This window comes from Vigna umbellata, chromosome 1, assembly GCF_029865625.1.
Source record: "Vigna umbellata cultivar VRB3 chromosome 1, Vumbellata_1.0, whole genome shotgun sequence".
Classification (NCBI taxonomy): domain Eukaryota; kingdom Viridiplantae; phylum Streptophyta; class Magnoliopsida; order Fabales; family Fabaceae; genus Vigna; species Vigna umbellata.
Genome location: NC_142165.1, coordinates 12,155,281 through 12,173,329, shown reverse-complemented (window position 1 = coordinate 12,173,329; position 18,049 = coordinate 12,155,281). Strand labels below are relative to the sequence as shown.

Sequence of the window (18,049 nt, the reverse complement as noted above, 5' to 3'; positions counted from 1 at the left end):
TCGGAGGGTAGATTACTTTATATTTATCTGTCTAATGTATAGTTACCATTTTCATTTTTCAAATTTTTTACTATATTTCAATTTTTTTTTAAATTGGTAGGTGGAAAACATTTGTCCATGATTCATAGTTAATTATTTAAATAAACTAAATTCAATTGTTAAACAATTTGTTGATATTATTTTTAATTTTATTAAGAAAATTTACTCCATAATTAATTATCTTTCAACTTTAATTTATACTTATCTTTATTAAATTTTAATAAGTGTATTTTAGTCTATTGTTCTTTAATTCAACCATTTTAAATCTTTTACTATCACATCAATCAAGTTAAGTAAGTACAAACTTTTATCTATTTTCTTTCACTTTTGAGTCTCTTCTCCTTAATCTCACTGACCTTACTTTCTATACTTTTTCTCTTCCTCTCTTTCCATTTTCATTCCCTTCTCAATCTAAACAATGTGTAAAATGTTAGATCAATCCATATATAAGTAACTTGCAATATATAACACCAAATTCTGCCACCATAACTTTTCATCAAACATTCCTTACAAGGAAGAATGTACTATTGAAAAATCCGCCATTGATGCCATGCCATTTCTGGGACTTCCCAATCTTGTTGGCTCACATAATTATCGCAGGAATTGCCAGATGTAGAAAGTTTATGACCTGGGGCAGCAGTACGAGGATTTATGTACCACATTGCTCTCAAACTACCTGTAAAATTGTCAAATGTAAGTGTTTCTGCGCAGAATCAGGAATCAGCTAAGTTCTAAAATTAAGTGCTTATATATTCAAATTTTAGTCAGCATCTTTGCTCTAGCCTCTGCTGTTTGGGAAGATATGCATGTAATTGATACTTCTGCATTGACTTCTATTTCGTTAGTCTCAAAGCAATGAAAATGTACTCAAAGTTAATGTGAAATACTGATTGAATCATGTGCGGTTAAATTTAAAGGGGTCCAACTAATACTTTCACTGTTAAAATTGGTGGGTCTCACTTCTTATATAATGACCACCCCATGGTTTTGTAATTTCAAATAAATTTCAACTAACGGTAGAGTGTGTGTTCGAAGGAATGTGCTAGAAGGCACTCTTCTCTAGAATATATATATATATCTACATATGTGTGTGTGTGTGTGTGTATACGTATATGTATGTATATAGCTAAGTTGTCTTCTCCAGCAGGGTGAACTTTAGCCCCCTAAGTCAACTTCTATCAATAGAAGATAAAGAAAGAAAACCCGAGAACAAGGAAAGAATAGGAGGTATGGAAAGAATCAAGATAAAAAGAAAGCTATCAATATTGATAATCCCCCGAACACGACATACTTGATAGGATAAAACTTCTTTGTTAAACATGGCATGTTTGTTTGTAAAGATAAAAGCAATGACTACTTTCAAAGAGAAACTGAGATAGTGACAGCAAAAGATAAGGAGATACAGAGGAACTCACAGAGTAGTAGTCCTTCTACCGAGCCCTGATGACTGGTTTGATTGTAACTTTTACTTCCTTTATGTCACGTAGCTAACTTTTATCACTATAAAATCAAACTAATTATTGATATAGTGGTGTGATATATTACATGGAAGTCCATGTGCTTCATTGTGGAATGTTGTCATTGTTTTAATCAAAACACATCACCTTCAACATCTGTTGGTGCTTCATTCCTCTCGAAAATCAAATGTCCCAAACTCAAAGTTTTGGTAACAGATTATAAGATTTTTCAGCAGTCTGACCAACACCAACTAGTCAGTTAATTTCTTCTCAAATGAAAGCTTAGCTGAAAATTCCATTTCTTTAAAAAGTCCAAATCAGAAAAACTAGAAGACACAAACAACTCACCTACCACTGTTTTCCCCTCAAATCCAAGCTCGTCTGCACCAGTCATCACACCAACTCAGCGGCTGTGACAGTTCCTTATCCCAGGCCAGTTCGCTTTTTCCTTATAATTCAAGCTAGTCCAGGGGAGCAACCAACTACGAACCCTGTGACTTCTTATCCACCCCAACAGGTAGTGTTTCTACAACACAAAACACCAATGCTCAAACCAATTCACCACAAGACCTACTAGCAATACAAGCACAAGCTAGAAACACAAAAAAAAAAAAAAACACTAAACTCAAACTACTGTTAAATCTAAAAGCTAAGTTTCACAATCATATCAATTCAACCAAGTAATCAGAGACGGAGATAAATAAATTGACAAAAAACCCGTCTAGTTTTTTAAAGCAAAAAGATCATATCAATCAATCAGAGGGGAGACAGTTCGACATGTGACAGGGGAACAATGGATACTATTGAAAGGGTTGCTTGTAATTGTTTATAGCGTGTCTCTATTTATAATGAAAAATAAATACGATAATAAGAAACACTATCAATAACTAATATTGAGAAATATTTGCTAAGATATTTTCTTATTTGATGTAATCAAATCATATCTTTAACTTATACCTCTTAAAAAGAAGTGGAACCAGCCAAACTACCTCTCTTTCTACTGATACTTCATAAAAAGTGAATGTTTATGCTTCATCTACAGAAAACTTCGATATGTTTGACGAGATAACGCAGAATAGTCTTTCCCCATTATGCACTTGTGCAAACTCCAAAATCCAACCAGCAATATGACTCATAAATATTAAAAACAAGTCACGGTAAAATGCTGGACTCCCAATTTTCCATGAGAGTAGAAAATGGATCAAAATTGAGACATCAGAATGCCAAAAGACAAATCAAATGAAATCAATACTCCATACAATATGTTGGCTTCACGGAGAAGAAGCTCCAAATTCCACCATGTAATCCTTAGAAAGTCTTGCTCCCCGTGGCATTTTTTTTACAAAATAGTTTATCAGTATTGACCAAGTGATTTCATTGGGAATGAACCCATTATCTACGCCTCTATGTAAAAGCAGACACGCATCATTAAACATATCCTCATGACAGTGTCTACTGATCAGTGTGTTATATGTAATATCATCAGGACAAATTCCTTCACCTTGTAACCTATTAAAAATGTTTAGTGCCTCTTGAACATGACCCATCTTGCAAAGACCATTGATCAGGCAGTTATAACTGACTACATTTGGTGTCAAACCACGATGAATCATATCCCGGAGAAATTTTAAAGCATCATTTACTTTTCCAGTTCTACACAAGGCACTGATCAAAATATTGCAAGTTGTAACAGTTGGAAAAATCCCTTTCCCAAGCATTTCTTCAAACAATCCCAATCCTTTTTCAACTGACCCAGTTCTACACAGAACTTTAATAAGGCCATTATACGTAATACTGTCTAAAGGACACCCTTTAAATAGCATTTCATCGACAAGCTTAAATGCTTGTTGAACTGAATCTCTCATAAGAAGTGCACTAATCAACGTATTGTACGTTACTGTGTTAGCAATGACACCCTCCAAGAACATGTCATGATACAAACTCAAGGCATGTTCCATCTTATCATTCATGCACAGTCCATGTATTAAAGAATTAAATGTATAAATGTCAGGTTTACATCCTTTGGTTGACATTTCGCGAAACAGTTGTAAAGCTTCTTCAATCTTCCCATCCTTTGACAGTGCACCGATCAAGCAATTGTACCCAACTGTAGTCAGACTCAGACCCTTGGTTGACATGCTATTCAAAATTTCAGCCACTTCCTCGAATCTTCCTTGCTTGCAGAAACCATTTATCAATATGGTGTACGTGATCACATTGGGCTCAAAGCCTTTTGCTACCACCTCAGATAAAAATTCAAGGGCCGAAACCAAATACCCTTTCTTGCAAAATCCATCGATCATTATGTTAAACGTGTAGGCATCAGGTTCATAACCCGCAGTTACCATGCTATTGTACAGAAGACCCTTGGCTTCTTCAAACCTTCCACTAGAAACATATCCATTGATTAATGTATTATAGAGCACAGTGTTGGGACTGGGAATTTTGTTCAGTAAGGTCCTTGCTTCATCAACTTGCCCCATTCTGCACAACCCATGCATTAAATATCCATAAGTGAGAGCATCTGCGCTGAAACCTCGAAGAAACATTCGATCAACCAACTTCGCTGCCTCATGAATCCGACCGGCCCTGCAAAGGCCACGGATGACATCATTGAAGGTCTGAACATCAGGCTCACAGCACATCAGAAACATGTCCTCCAAAAGCCGCATCGCTTCACTCACTCTATTGTTTTCACAGAGAGCATGAATCAGGGTCTGGTAAATGACAGAATTTGGAACACACCCGTGCTTCGCCAGGTCCCTGAGAAGCGAGCAAGCCGAATCAACTTCATTAACCATACACAAGGCTTTCATGACCACACCAAAGGTATACACGGTGGGAGAAACACCTCTACTCAACATGTCATAGAAAACATTAGGTGCTACCCTAGGACAATTCCCATCAACCAGAATCTGCAACACAACATTATAGGACTTAAAAGTAGGGTCACAGGAATAAACACCCCACATGTCCAACAAAAGCCTAGTTGCCTGGCCAGGCAACCCTGCCTTCCCATAATGCTTCATGATCAAAATAAAGAGTGATTCCTTAAACACAACTCCTTCATCTTTCATTTGCTTCAACAAGTTTTCAACAACTTTGAAGTCCCCAACAGCCCCAAGCTTATCAATTAAGAGACAGTAGACATCAAAGGTGTGGCAATACCCCTTTTGGGCACCAGCCCTTTGAAACAGTTCCATTGAAGTGGGAATGTCAAGAGGAAGCACCAGCAATTTACAAAGCTGAAAAGGGCTAATTGGGGCGAGTGACCTTCTAAGCTGTTTGAGGTCAAAGGGTTTGAGCAATCTCTCCCACTCTGTCTCAGTGTCACTACTCTCACATTCATTATCATACAAATTGCTGCCCGGGGCAGTTGTGCAAAGTGGGAAAAAAGGGATTTTGAAGCGAAGTAGCGAGACCCTACTCACATTGGTTGAGGATTTGAATGTTTTCAACATCAAGGTGAGAGATTGAAGGGGAGAAACTAACCCCAATGGAGCCACCGCGATCTATAACGATTCTGATGATGCAGTGTTTGTTACGAATCACGGTGAGAGAGATACAAGAGCAGGGTTTGGTTCCTCGTTCAGAAGCAGAAAACATAACCCTCGCGAATTCAAAAGCTATTGTTTTTTATAAATATGTTTTGAAATTTACGGTCAATTTATATTATATTACTCAGTTTTTTTTAATTATTAATTTATTAATATGTATACAAAAACTAAAATTAAATTTAGACATAATAAATTATAAAAAGTAGACAAAAAACAAGTGTGATTAAGAAAATCAATTACATAGATAAAGATAAAAAAAATATGTTCATTTGAGATAGTTGACAAATAAATTTAAAGTTAAAATAATTTTATAAGAATAAATTAATTTTAATTCTGAAATTAAAGTTATTTTATAAGAATAAAAAAATAAAATTAATTGATTTATATACAAAATTCCTAAAGCATTTTAAATTTTTTAAATAATTTTTTATTTTTTTATCAAATAAAAAACTTCACATTATAACATAAAAAACTTATTACATATTTTATTCTTCCAAATATATCTTATTTATTTTTTAGTTAGTAAGAATGAGAAGCTCAGCTTTTTACTTGACTTTCTTTTGTCTGAAATCCTCTAAAACCACATCCTTAATAAATAGTATTGAGTTTAAATCTCGCTGTGAATTGAAAAAGTACATTTTCTGAAAAAAGTAATCATAGGCAAAAATAGAACCTATTTTACTTAAAAAAAAGTGAATAGAGGGCATAATACACTTAAACTATATTTAAATATTACTTGTAAAAAGAAAATTAAAAAAAAATCTCAAAAATAAACTTAAAACATCTAATCATAAGTTTTAGTTTTCACCTAGAAAACATATTGCAGTAAAAATCAACTTTTCACAATGAGCATAGTAAATTATTACTTAACCAAAGCTTGAACCGCAAGACCTACGGGAAATTGTATCCGACAACTCCAAAAATGTCATTTTAAATATTCTTGATTGCATTAATTAATATTGCTTCAATGAAACTATTTGTTCATCAAAATAATTTATCAGAAAGTTTTGAAATCACTTCATAAAAAGTTGTCAGAATGTAAAATGAGGGGAAATGAAACTATTTCGATTGCAAGAACTAAATTAATTACTTGCTATAAGCAACTAACCATTACAGAAACAAGGTCACCTATTATAATTTACAGTCATTTGCTGTTGATCTATATAAAGACCTTGCAAAATCACTACATCTCAACATGAATGTGAAGTATAAGAATGCTGAACCAATCCATACATAAGAAACTCTGTAACATAGAATTCTGCCACCATAATTTTTCAACTAACATTCTTTACACGGGAGAATGTCCTAGTAGTGAAAAGACCCCATTGATGCCATGCCATTTCTGGAACTTCTCAACTCCTGTTGACTTGCATAATTATCACAAGAGTTGCCAGAGGTAGAAAGTTTGTGACCTGGGGCAGAAGTAGAAGGACTGACACCTTTGCCCATTTGCTGCACTTCTAGTGGAGATAGGATTTTTATGTACCACACATTGTTCACAAACTCCCTGCAAAATTATCAAATGTAAATGTTTCTGTGCAGAATCAGGAATCAGCAAAGTCTAAAAATGAAGTGCCCATTTGACTAAGATTGCAGTAGTCTCAGAGCAAAAACCATGTCCTCAAAGTTAATGATAATAAAAATTTTACTATAAGGAACAACAAAAATTACAGAAAAAAAAAATATTCAGATCCACAAAATTTAACTTTGCAAATCGTCAACATGTTGAGAAGTGTCAAATATACAAGAAACATCGCTAACTATACCTATAGCACCTACGGCATTGGCATCAATGAAGGACGTAGCAATTCTTAAGATAATATACTATAACTTGAACATAAGTAACAACTGGCATAAAGCAACTTACTGCCAAGGATCATCACCAAGAAGAAGAATATCATTCTCCCGGTCAACAAATACAAGCTGCCAGCCTGATCTCTGAGTCTTAGGGTCCTCTAGTTGGCCTTCAAGGCCAAACATGCGAGCAAGCTCACTACGCAACTCATCATAGCTGCTGAACTTAGAAATGTCCAGTGACCTGCCAAAGGACCCTGACTTGTGAACCTGTAAAAATTACACCGCATAATATTAGTCCTTGACAATTGACAAGAAGTCTTAAAAAACAAGAGGAAACAAAAATAAAAAATGAGCTACAATATGAAACTTTTCCAACAAAACCATAGACTACTGTTTGTATATACAGGGTTATTATCACTGTAGCGTAGACCCAATTCAACATTGATCATAAATACATTATACAAATATATTTAACTTGTAACTTGAACCAATACTTCAACTGGTAAACTGTTGCTTCATTTTGGTAAATTATATTAAAAAGTGGCTGCATATAAAATATATAAACGCAGGGATACCATCTATAAACAAAAAATACATTAGATATTACCTTAACAAAGGTTCCAGTCGGTGTGTTTGCTTGGTCTACATTTTCAGAAGACTGCAAGAAGCCTGATTCATCCACACAACTTGAAGTTGTCATGTTTGAACTTAAGGGAAAATCAGTGCCTGTGGTACCACCACAATTTGAAGCAGAAAATGGCAATGATAATGAATCATTCACACTGCCCATATTTCTCAGGTTTGACACGCCATTTTGCAGCATAAGAGAAGAGGGATCGATGTTAATCCCAAATAAAAGATTGCTCTGAGGATCAGCAGCACCATGGTATGCAGAATGTTCTCTTCCAGGAAAGGGAGGCAGAACAGCAAGTTCAGACACATTTGATTGTGATGTTCCCAAGTTTTCAACCTGAGGCAACACGCACTGAGCAGAAGCAGAGGGAACCTGAGGTTCAATTGCCATTTGCTTGGGTAGGATGGATGCAGAAGATATAACGGAATTGGACCCACTCAAGTTAAGTAACTGGGATGTTCCATCATGGGAGAACGTTCCTAGTAGACTCTGGATAGGGGAAACATCAGAACCAGATATATGATTCCTGATAGGTTCAGGAAAACTCTGCTGCTGGCAATGCGTAGCAAGAGCTTGCATGGGAGGAGATTGAGACTGGGTACCTGATGCAAAATTAGATAAGGGAGAGATGACATTTGGTAACTGCTGCTGAACAGGCAAATTTTTAAGTTGTTGATGCTGTTGCCGCTGATCACCATATGGATGGTAGCGATATAACTGCTGTTGCAGAAGTTGTGACTGAGCAGGCACTTGGTTTTCTTGAAAATTTTGTAGAAGGGTGCTTTGAGGCTGAGACTGTGGTAATACTTGCCTCTGTACCTCAGAGGTATGAGCACTGGGAACATTTGAAGTCTGCTGAAACTGCAACAGAGGTTGGGAAGATTTTGAGGGATCTATTGTCCTCATTTCCTGGAATGCAGAAGAAGCCATTGCTTGGTATAACTCTGGTTGAAGACCTGGCATAGAAGAGTCAAGTTTAGGTTGCATCCATGGTGTAACACCAAGCCCCTGGAAATTTAAAGATTGCATTCCTTGGTCCCCAAGTCCACCTTGGAGCCACATGAATGGAGAACCAATGCCCATGTCTCCATCTTTGAGACCTGACTTACACAAATGGAAGACGTAAATAAATTAAAATGAAGATGCTGTGTACATCACAAGTCAATAAGATAAAGCATATAGGCAACAGATCCCAGAGAATGACATGAGGCAAATTTTATTACCAGAACCACCACATACCATACAAAGAAGGTAGGCCCGTTGGCCAAGGACGCCTCAACCTTAAGGGGAATGGAGATGGATACATTGGGAATGTTGTCAAAGGTTCAATCTCCCACAAGGAAACTCTTGGCTGCCTCTCCCCTGCAGTGGACTCATCCCAGCCAACCTACACCAGTAAACATAAGTTAAGAAAACAGATTATACATCATCTGTAAACACAACCTCAGATATTTCTATAATAGTGCTAAATTGTATCATGACAACAACATATAGTTGCTAGATGAATCAAACAATCATGACAAACCTTCACAGAACGCCAGTGTGAATTTGGCCAGCGGACAGGATCTAAATCACTAATACCAGTTATGGTACCCATGTATCTGGACAATAACATGTTACAGTAAGTATAGGTTCAAATGTTTAAGAAAAAACAAACTTAGAAAAGATTGTTGTTCTGAAGAAAAGCAAATATTGTTGTGGCTAATCATTCAAAGCCTTTGTCTTTTGGAAGGATACATGCATATATTGCCATGGCTAATCACTCAACAAAAACTTTGACCTTTATAGTATGGAAGCACATAATAATGCGTCAACAGTCAGGAACAGGAGTGCACAGCACAGTGTGGCAAGCATCAAATGACATACAGAAAACTACTATTGCAAGAATAATGTCTACAAATCAACAAATCAGTAACATAAAAAGGCAAGATCCGAAATCAAGGAAAGTTAAAGAGAAAAGTGGGCAGTGTTTAATAGGATCAAAAGTCCACAGCACATTTGCAACTGACACAATTGTTTAAGTCAAAGTCCCACATAACGGGGTCCAGCTAATAATTTCACTATTACAAATGGGGTGGGATCATGAGCAGTTACCAGCAAGGCTGATTGGGAAACTACAGTATTCTGTGAATAGCAGTATATTTGTTTCTTTATTCATTACACAGGAGACTGCACACGTTCATTGATGAACCACAAAAAAAGAACATAAATAAAATCGGGAAAGTAAAATTTTAAGCTAAATTACATCATTGGACTCTAATACTTTGAGAGAATTGAGATATCCCCTATAGTTTAAAAAAATTAGTCCCATGACCCACCACCCTACCATTAGAGGGTTATATGAACCATTTTAAAAATGAAACTTTAATTCCAAACTATCAGAAAATTTTGAATTTGTCCATAAAGTATATGGACCCAAGAAGTAATTTAGCCAAATAAACTCTCTCGCGTAAGTAGCAGGACAAAAACATAATGTGAACACTATGTTTCACACAGGAGAGGGGAAAATATAGGACAAGAAATACCTACCGACGAACACTTGATTCTTCTGTCTCAAACAGCATCCTAAATCGCATCCCAACAGAAACTCGTGTATGATATACTGCTTTAACATACTTGGCCAAAGGAATGACAAATTCAGATGGGCTTGCCCTATTAAAAAGAGAAAAGCAAGCTCAGTATGATTTTTAGGGTAATAATTCTCATCATTTGCATTAAAGTTACATACCTAGGATTATAGAATATAGTAAAGCGGCTGTTTGTAGCAGTTGCATGAGCTGCAGCAGCAAGAAGACCAATGTGCATGCTATCACTTGACAGAACTGATGATGGCATGATAGTCTGTGGACGATTTGCTCGCCGTATGCCCAAGAGTAATTGATTTTTTTCATTCCTGATAAAAAGAACAGGAAGAATGATTACAATAATATCTTAATAGTTCCTTGTAATTGATTTTGGTCATGTCTATGATCTATATAAATGCAACTACTGGTGATATTGTTCTACAAGCAGGCTAACAAGATAAACAATTTTTTCAGATTATAAAGCTCCCAAAGACGGACATAATTTTAAAATAATGAGGAAATAATACAAATAAGTATGATTTCTAGTCTAATCTCTCTAATAAGTTCCTTCAGTTTAGAATACATCTATAACGAAAACTGTATACAAGATGGAGGGAGAAAAGACAAGTTGAACCTCCAATTGGATAGTCATTGGAAATATTAGAATTATACGTACCAGATGAAAAGGACTGAATCACCCGCAACAAGCCTCTTGGCACTGACAAAGACACTCCAACCAGTAGTAAGAAGATGCCTTTTGGGCTGACCTGAAAGTGAAGATATAAAGTAGTTATTAGTGAAAACATTTAAGAAACAATTTAACTAATGTTTATGAGCTAATCATTCCTTGGTTTCACATACACAATTGTCAAATTTGACAAGGAAAAGGATTTTCAGGAGAAGTGGAAGAGCCAGAGAAGATAAGTCGTATATGATCAAGGACTATACACTCAACATTTATAATGATCCTTAACAAAGCCTTCATATTGTTCTTGCTAAATAAAAAATTAGACTGGCCAAAGTTGAGTTAAATTTTAATATTACAAAAAGCAATGCTATTTTACAAGTTGTAATGCTAAGTTTAAGACAAGAAACAAATTGGACCAAACAAGCCAAGCAGCGAACCAAATAAGGATGGAATGAGTATGCAGTAAGCCATAAATAGAAATAGTGCAGCTAATTTAGTCATATCATATGCAAATAAATTACTCCTTAGAAACCTATGTCCTGCTTCCAATGCTACTCAGATTATGTTTTGCACAATAAAAAGGAAGATCGCAGATTTGAGTGCATTGAATATGTAATTACATAATAGGTGTTTATTACCAGTAGAGGAACAGCATAAAGTGAACAGAAAAAAGTAGATGTGGAGTCCACAAATAATTTTATACCAAAAGCTTAAAAAAATAAACCTCGAAATATGTGTCTAAACTTCCATTCATTATCATGAAGATCTCTAGCAATTAGTTCTTGAGCAGGAGGCTGCTGTGAGTAATCCTGTTCAAGAAACATATTAGTCACATCAAGAAATGACAAACTAACTACTGAGAATAAAATATATCACAAAGTTAATATGACTTACAAGAGGAGGGAAGACTTTTTCAGCTGCTCTTCGAGGAACAGAAAATCCTCCATGAGTGCTGGTATCACTTGCAGTTAATGTTTTGCAGAAGTAATTTGTTGGTTGCTTGCTGGGAGTGCCCAATTCAGCAGGCATAAGATACACCTCCTTTTGCTCTTGCTACAAAATTAATAATGTCAAAATATGCTATCAAAATATATATATAAGAAAAAGGTAGAAAATAAGAGAAAAGTACTGGACTTAGAGGTTGCAGAGTCATTTGTGCATATACTTCATCAGTTTCAGCATCCGCCTGCAAGATGCATGCTTTAAAGGTTCAGAGTGCAAGCTGATAAAAATGCGTTCTGAGGTATATTTAACCTGAATTTAAGAACTATAAATGTTATCCTTACATGCATTGTTACATTGTGAAGCTGACAGATAAGTTGCGGTGGCAAGTTAGGGTAATTAGGAATATGTGCATCTACTTCCCTGTTGGTTGAAGCAGCAACCTGTAAAATCAACATCTATATTTGTCAAAAGACTAAAGAAACAGATATAAATGAAACAATAGTTTGGAACCCCTTCCGCGTCAGGAAAAATTATAAACTGAAATTAATCATGATGATACAACAAAGATTTCTGTATCTGTCGGTCACTCATTTTTAGCATAGAAATTATACTAGAGATCCATACCATAATATTCAGGACAACCAACGTTCAGACTCTTCCAGAACTGAAATCATAAATTCAACAAAGCGGTACTCATGCTAATAAAAAATACTCATGCTAATAAAAAAAAACGATGCTCATTTCAAGAATAAAGATAAAGAATATCACATATGTTACTATGGACTTTGCTTATAAGCTAGAGAAGTAGAAACAACAGAAAGAATAAAATCAAAGGATTAATGAAGCATCTTTTATTTTCTCATCACTTAATTAGCCCGTCCTCCCTCCTTCCAGGCACAATGACTTAAACACTAATTCGTGAAGTCTGCTAACATGTAACTCAGCTTACAGCACTTCATACTTTCATAGTACTGCTGAAAAGTTGAGTCCCCAGTCCTATCAGACCAATTTTATCTTGTCTTAATGTTACAAGCTTGAATCGGCACAAGCATAACTAATTTTACCATACATACACAAGAAACAATAAGTTGACGTCTACTCCACTGACTTCAGAAGATAGATAGAATAGTACAACTACCCTGCTCACTGAGATCGTAAGGACATACTAAGTGAGGTTCTAATTTTCTATACAACTTTTCACAATGTAAAAAAATTTAGGGATGGTTCAATAAATCCAACTTAGCATTACTGACCTGCTCACTGTGACCTTGGGGAAAGTAGACTACACGACTTCCAACAGGAGGCAGAGAAACCAGAGGGCCAGCACATGCATGCCAAAGCTCAGAATTCAAACATTTTTTCTCCCCTGCAAAATCAGACTAACATGAGTACACATGAAGTAAATCATTTCCCACGAGTCAGAAAGGACCTATAGTCCAGTCTACAAGTGGCATATCAGTAATCAACACATTAAGTCCACTGCATATTTACCAATCAAAAACACCATACCACAATCCAAACTCCAACCGCGCAAACAAACAGGCAAACAGAATAACCACACATAAATAGTAACACAACACAACCTTGTCACCTCAAACTTAAAATCATAAACTGCAAACACCAGCAGACTAGGCACCACCGACACTTAAATTAAATCGACATGACGCTAAGAAGTTGACCCTGACCTGTACATAAATATTAAAAACAAACAAAAACAGACCACGGCAACTTGTTCAACCTCACTCGATGCCATGTAATAATGACAAACAAAACCTACAAGTATTGTACTTCTAGTGTATTCATGTCCTCTCCCCCCAAATCCATGCAAAGACAAAAAGAACCACCCACACAAAAAAACACATAACAAACGTCAAGACAAGAGAAATTCTCAAAAAGTGGGGGACAGCGCAGAACAGCATACAAAACAATTTGCACAAAAACGAAAGAATTAAAGAAGCTACCACTACCTTCTTCCTCCCCCGGTTGATTAAATCCAGAAGAAGAAAGCTTCATGCTTGGAGCTATAACAACAGGTGAGGTTCCAAACTAGTAAAAACCCAAGCACCCGAAGTTGAATAAAATCATCATTATTGTTGTTATTATTATGCACGCAAATTTTGCACGTCCCTTTGAATCAGAAATGGTCCTAAGTCATAGTCCACCCACCCACCCACCAAAAATTAACAGCACCCACAGAATCCCATCATCCGAAGCCACTTCCAATGCAACACCCGAACCTCCTGGTTCTCATAACACGCCCAAATCCAACCCTAATTTGGAAGCTGAAGCTGAAACCCTAGCTCGGCAGATCTCACAGAAAGGAAGGTGAACAGTGGAATTAGAGAGAGTGAAGGAGAGAGGCGAGTGAAGTGAGAGTGACATTCATGTGGATTTCAGTGGAAGAAGCAGAGAATGCGATTTGTGTGTGCGTGTGTGTGTGAGAGAGAGAGATAGAGAAAGCGAAACGAGTAATGGCTATGTTGTTACTCACAACAATAATGCACAGTGACTGGTAATAATTGATCCATGGCTACTATACGAAATGGTAACGACGACGGAAAATACGGAACTTTTCTACTATACGTACATAGATACTCATTGGATACTATCAACCCAGAACTTCCCAAATTTGACCAACTTCTCTTTTTTACTACCAAAACATGATTGATTAATTTTTATATTGTTCAGAATATTTTTTAATGACAGAGATAAGAACAAATATTTTCCTTTAATATTCTAAACAAATGTAAGAAAGTTATGCCAAACAAATGTTTTAAACTATAAACATTTATTGAAATTAAAGCAAAGCTGATCTTGAAAAAAAAAACTTTTGAGAAATAGTATAATATTTTCAAAACAAAAGTATTATGAGGTTTTGCAAAAGGATAGAGTGTCATGATTAGAAAATTTAAAAATATTTATGTCTTCATGAATTTCAATTTTTTTCAGTGTATTTTTGTAATCGTTTTTGTCAACTGTACTATTTTTTTTTTTACAATTTCGATTCACGGTTGAATTTTTTTACTGTCTCTCACTGATTTTGAGTTTCAATATATAAAAAATCAGTGTATTTGATCATAAAAGACAAACAAAATTCATCCATGACAAAATCACCATTTAACCTAAATCATATGAAAATAAGTCACAATTAATAGAGATTAGAAAAATTAACAGAGAGAAAGAGAATTCAAAAAGACGATGTATATCACACACTATGCCCCCACATAATTTTTCAAATATACGATTGTTTTTTACTGACATGAACTTTTTATAACTATTTCTCTGTTTTTTATCATCTATCACATTATTTACATGATCACTATGTGACTTTGGTGTTAATTATCTCTTCTACCCTTTTATGCATGTTATATTACCTTCGTCATAAGAAACAATTTTGTCCTCAAAGTTGAACAGAGTATATGAATCTTTCACTTCCTCGACATCTTTTCAAATAGCCTTTTTAGGTTCTAAAATGTCCCATTACACTAAGACCTGCGACACTTTCTGATAATTTCTTGTCACTCTATATCTTAATATTGTCCATGGTTGATTTGTAGGGTCGAATTCTGATGTAGTGAGAGGCAAAGGTACGTACTGTTGTGGTAAATTACCTTGAAACTTCTTGAGCAGAGAAATGTGAAAAACATGATTTATTTTGACTACCTCTTATAGCTTTAATTTATAAGTCATTGAACCAATCTTTTGAATCACCTCAAACGGTCCAAAAAACTTGAGTCCAAGTTTTTGGTGTATAATGCTACAGATTGTTGTATGTATGGTTGTAGTTTAACCAAAGCAGTATCTCCTACCTCCAAATGGATATCTCTCCTCCTTTTATCTACTTATTTCATATAATTTTTAGATTTCAGTAAATTTTCCTTCAATTGTAATATAAGCTGATCCTTGGTTATCAAAACTTCTTGTACCGAAATAAAATCCTTCGGATTATGTTCATATTTAACAATTTTAGGAAGAAATCTTACAAACACAGCTTGAAAAGGAATTATGTCTAAACTGTGGTGAAAGGAAGTATTATACCAATATTAGGTCCAAGATAGCATATTAGGCTAAGACTTAGGATTCTCATAAACATAACACCTCAAATAAATCTCCAATGTCTTGTTTAGATTCTCCGTTTTCCCATCAGATTGCGAATGATAAACAGATTCCCTTGACAAGGTAGTTCCTTTCATATTAAGCGTATCAAGCATTCATAAGTATCATAGTCAATTCCATATCTAAAAACCAAAACTCTCACAATTTTCCTCGCCGGATGAGACTAACCTTTTGCCTAGCGAATTATGAAGAAAAATGTCTCACACATGCAGGAAAAAGTGGCGCTCAATTATACAAAGCCAACGCTCAATGCAAATCAATTCGCATTTTTTTGGTCGTTAAACGACACAAACCTGGCACTTAACGACTTGAAGCTGAAATATTCCCTAACCCTCACTATCAAGCTAGTGCTAAACACCACATCAATGTCACTCAACGCCATATAAGAAAACAATAACTTCAAAGTTTCAAATTAGGAAACTAGGGACCTATTTATATGACCAAATTAATATTATTGGCTTAGTAATGGTTTGAAAACAAGTTTAAGTGTCAAAATAAATATCAATTTGCTCAAATGGCGATATTCTCAATTCCTCAACTTAACCCAAGCAGACAATTTCAAACAATACAAAACCAATTCAATGCATGAGATTATTCAGTCATTCAACCATTAATTTCAGACAAGTTAGACATGCAGTTTCACGTTCTTAGAGGATCTTAAGCATACAAATAAGGTATTAAGTTTCCCTTACCTGTTAGAAGCTCAAATTGCTTTATGAAACTTATAACGACTCCCTAACTCAAGGAACTCTATCTGCTCCTACAAACCACATAATCATGATCAAGACATACTATTAGTACCATTAATCAGTAGAGAGTCTTGTAAAAGACTTAGATGACACATGTGATAGAACAACACTCACATGCATGAAAAAACTTATAAACTAGGAAAAAAACATAAACTAACTTACTTTTTTTAAGAACTGGCTGGATAAACTTAAAAATCTTGCCTTAGTGATCACTTGAGCATTTCCTGATCTTCAAACAAACGAAATACGAGTTAAAAGACTTAGAAAGAGGATAAAGAACTCGTAGATAATATGTTTTATAATTATATATAATGAAACTTTTTAACTGAAATTTTATTTATATTTTTAAATTTTTAAAAACTAATCTTATTATTTAAAGCATTTTATTACTCTGCTATATTTTCTAAATTCTTACAAAACTTCTTAAAGAGTGACGAATAAAAGATAAAAGGAAAAAATTTTATATATTCTTACGTAATTTTATTTCCTGGGATGCTTTGTATAGATATATAAATGTGTATGTTCAAATTTCTTACGAAGAAAGAAGAATAATTATTTTGAAAAGTTATTTCAGAAAAATTGTAAATATAATAAATATAAATTTATATATTATATATTTTTTTGAATTAATAGTAGTAATGTAACTGAAATTTATTTAATTTAAATGTATATATAATGAGATGAAAATATTGATTATTATTTTATTTTATTTATATTATTATTTTTCGTTAAAAATTAATTAATTTTAATATATGTGTATATGTTTAGGTGTGTACTTTAAGACATGTAACTTTTAATATATATTTTAATTACTGTATATCAAACTATTAATATGCACCCTAAACAAAGGTAAATACAAACTTTTTCAGAATCATAAAAGGAAAACAAAAATATATGGAAACGAATCGGGGTGGGTCCTCATGCTCGGCATGTTCTCTCCCAAAAGATCTATGTGAATTAGTTTTTTTAATATAATAAATTCGAGTATGGTGTTATTTTACATAATCATTTCCTTTTTGTATAATTGAATATTTTACGTTATTTTATATGTTAAAGAATCGTTTATATAAATATATATATATATATAATTTTATATGTCTTAAAATTTTAGAAAATAACATTTTAGAAATTGTGATGGTTTAAAGATAATAGATTATTTTAATATTAAATAATTTTAATATAAATAGTTTTAATATAAATAATTTTGTTATAAATGAATTTTATTTTTTTAAAATGTATTATTTATACAAATCACATTTCTATACTTTCTTAGGAGTTCTTATTCTCCCTTCTTCTTCTGATCCAAAAACTGTGATGATAAAATTAGTCTTTGCAATGAGTTCTTTAAATTGATCAAATAAAAAAATAAATTGGTTTTCTATTCAACTTTTTTTTATATGTTTTATCTTTTTTTACATACAAGTTTCCTGTGAATACATGTAATATTTAAGTTCTTTATAATATTTCTAATGTTTGTAAAAACAATTAGAAGTTTTTATACAT

At 34.2% G+C, this 18,049-nt stretch overlaps 2 protein-coding genes across 3 annotated transcripts; both read right to left on the bottom strand.

Moving 5' to 3' along the window:
• Positions 1-460: 460 nt before the first annotated feature.
• Positions 461-5,105, bottom strand: LOC148204653 (Pentatricopeptide repeat (PPR) superfamily protein). Its single transcript, XM_088095215.1, has 3 exons — positions 2,454-5,105; positions 1,455-2,022; positions 461-715 (listed from the first exon to the last, which is right to left on the bottom strand). The coding sequence occupies exon 1, from the start codon at positions 4,955-4,957 to the stop codon at positions 2,768-2,770; it is 2,190 nt and encodes a 729-aa protein (XP_087951341.1). The 5' UTR covers positions 4,958-5,105; the 3' UTR covers positions 461-715; positions 1,455-2,022; positions 2,454-2,767.
• A 1,016-nt stretch (positions 5,106-6,121) lies between these two features.
• Positions 6,122-14,194, bottom strand: LOC124847375 (auxin response factor 6-like). Of its 2 annotated transcripts, XM_047324857.2 has the most exons (14): positions 13,649-14,194; positions 12,935-13,047; positions 12,023-12,121; positions 11,866-11,922; positions 11,631-11,789; positions 11,461-11,545; positions 10,725-10,815; positions 10,213-10,377; positions 10,014-10,136; positions 9,010-9,085; positions 8,724-8,871; positions 7,458-8,584; positions 6,921-7,117; positions 6,122-6,560 (listed from the first exon to the last, which is right to left on the bottom strand). In XM_047324857.2, exons 1-14 carry the CDS (start codon positions 13,692-13,694, stop codon positions 6,359-6,361), a joined length of 2,688 nt encoding a protein of 895 aa, XP_047180813.1. In that variant the 5' UTR covers positions 13,695-14,194; the 3' UTR covers positions 6,122-6,358. The 2 variants fall into 2 exon arrangements, with proteins under 2 accessions (XP_047180813.1, XP_087951336.1); XM_088095210.1 differs by lacking the exons at positions 12,023-12,121; positions 12,935-13,047; positions 13,649-14,194 and having other exon boundaries at positions 11,871-11,922.
• Positions 14,195-18,049: the final 3,855 nt, after the last annotated feature.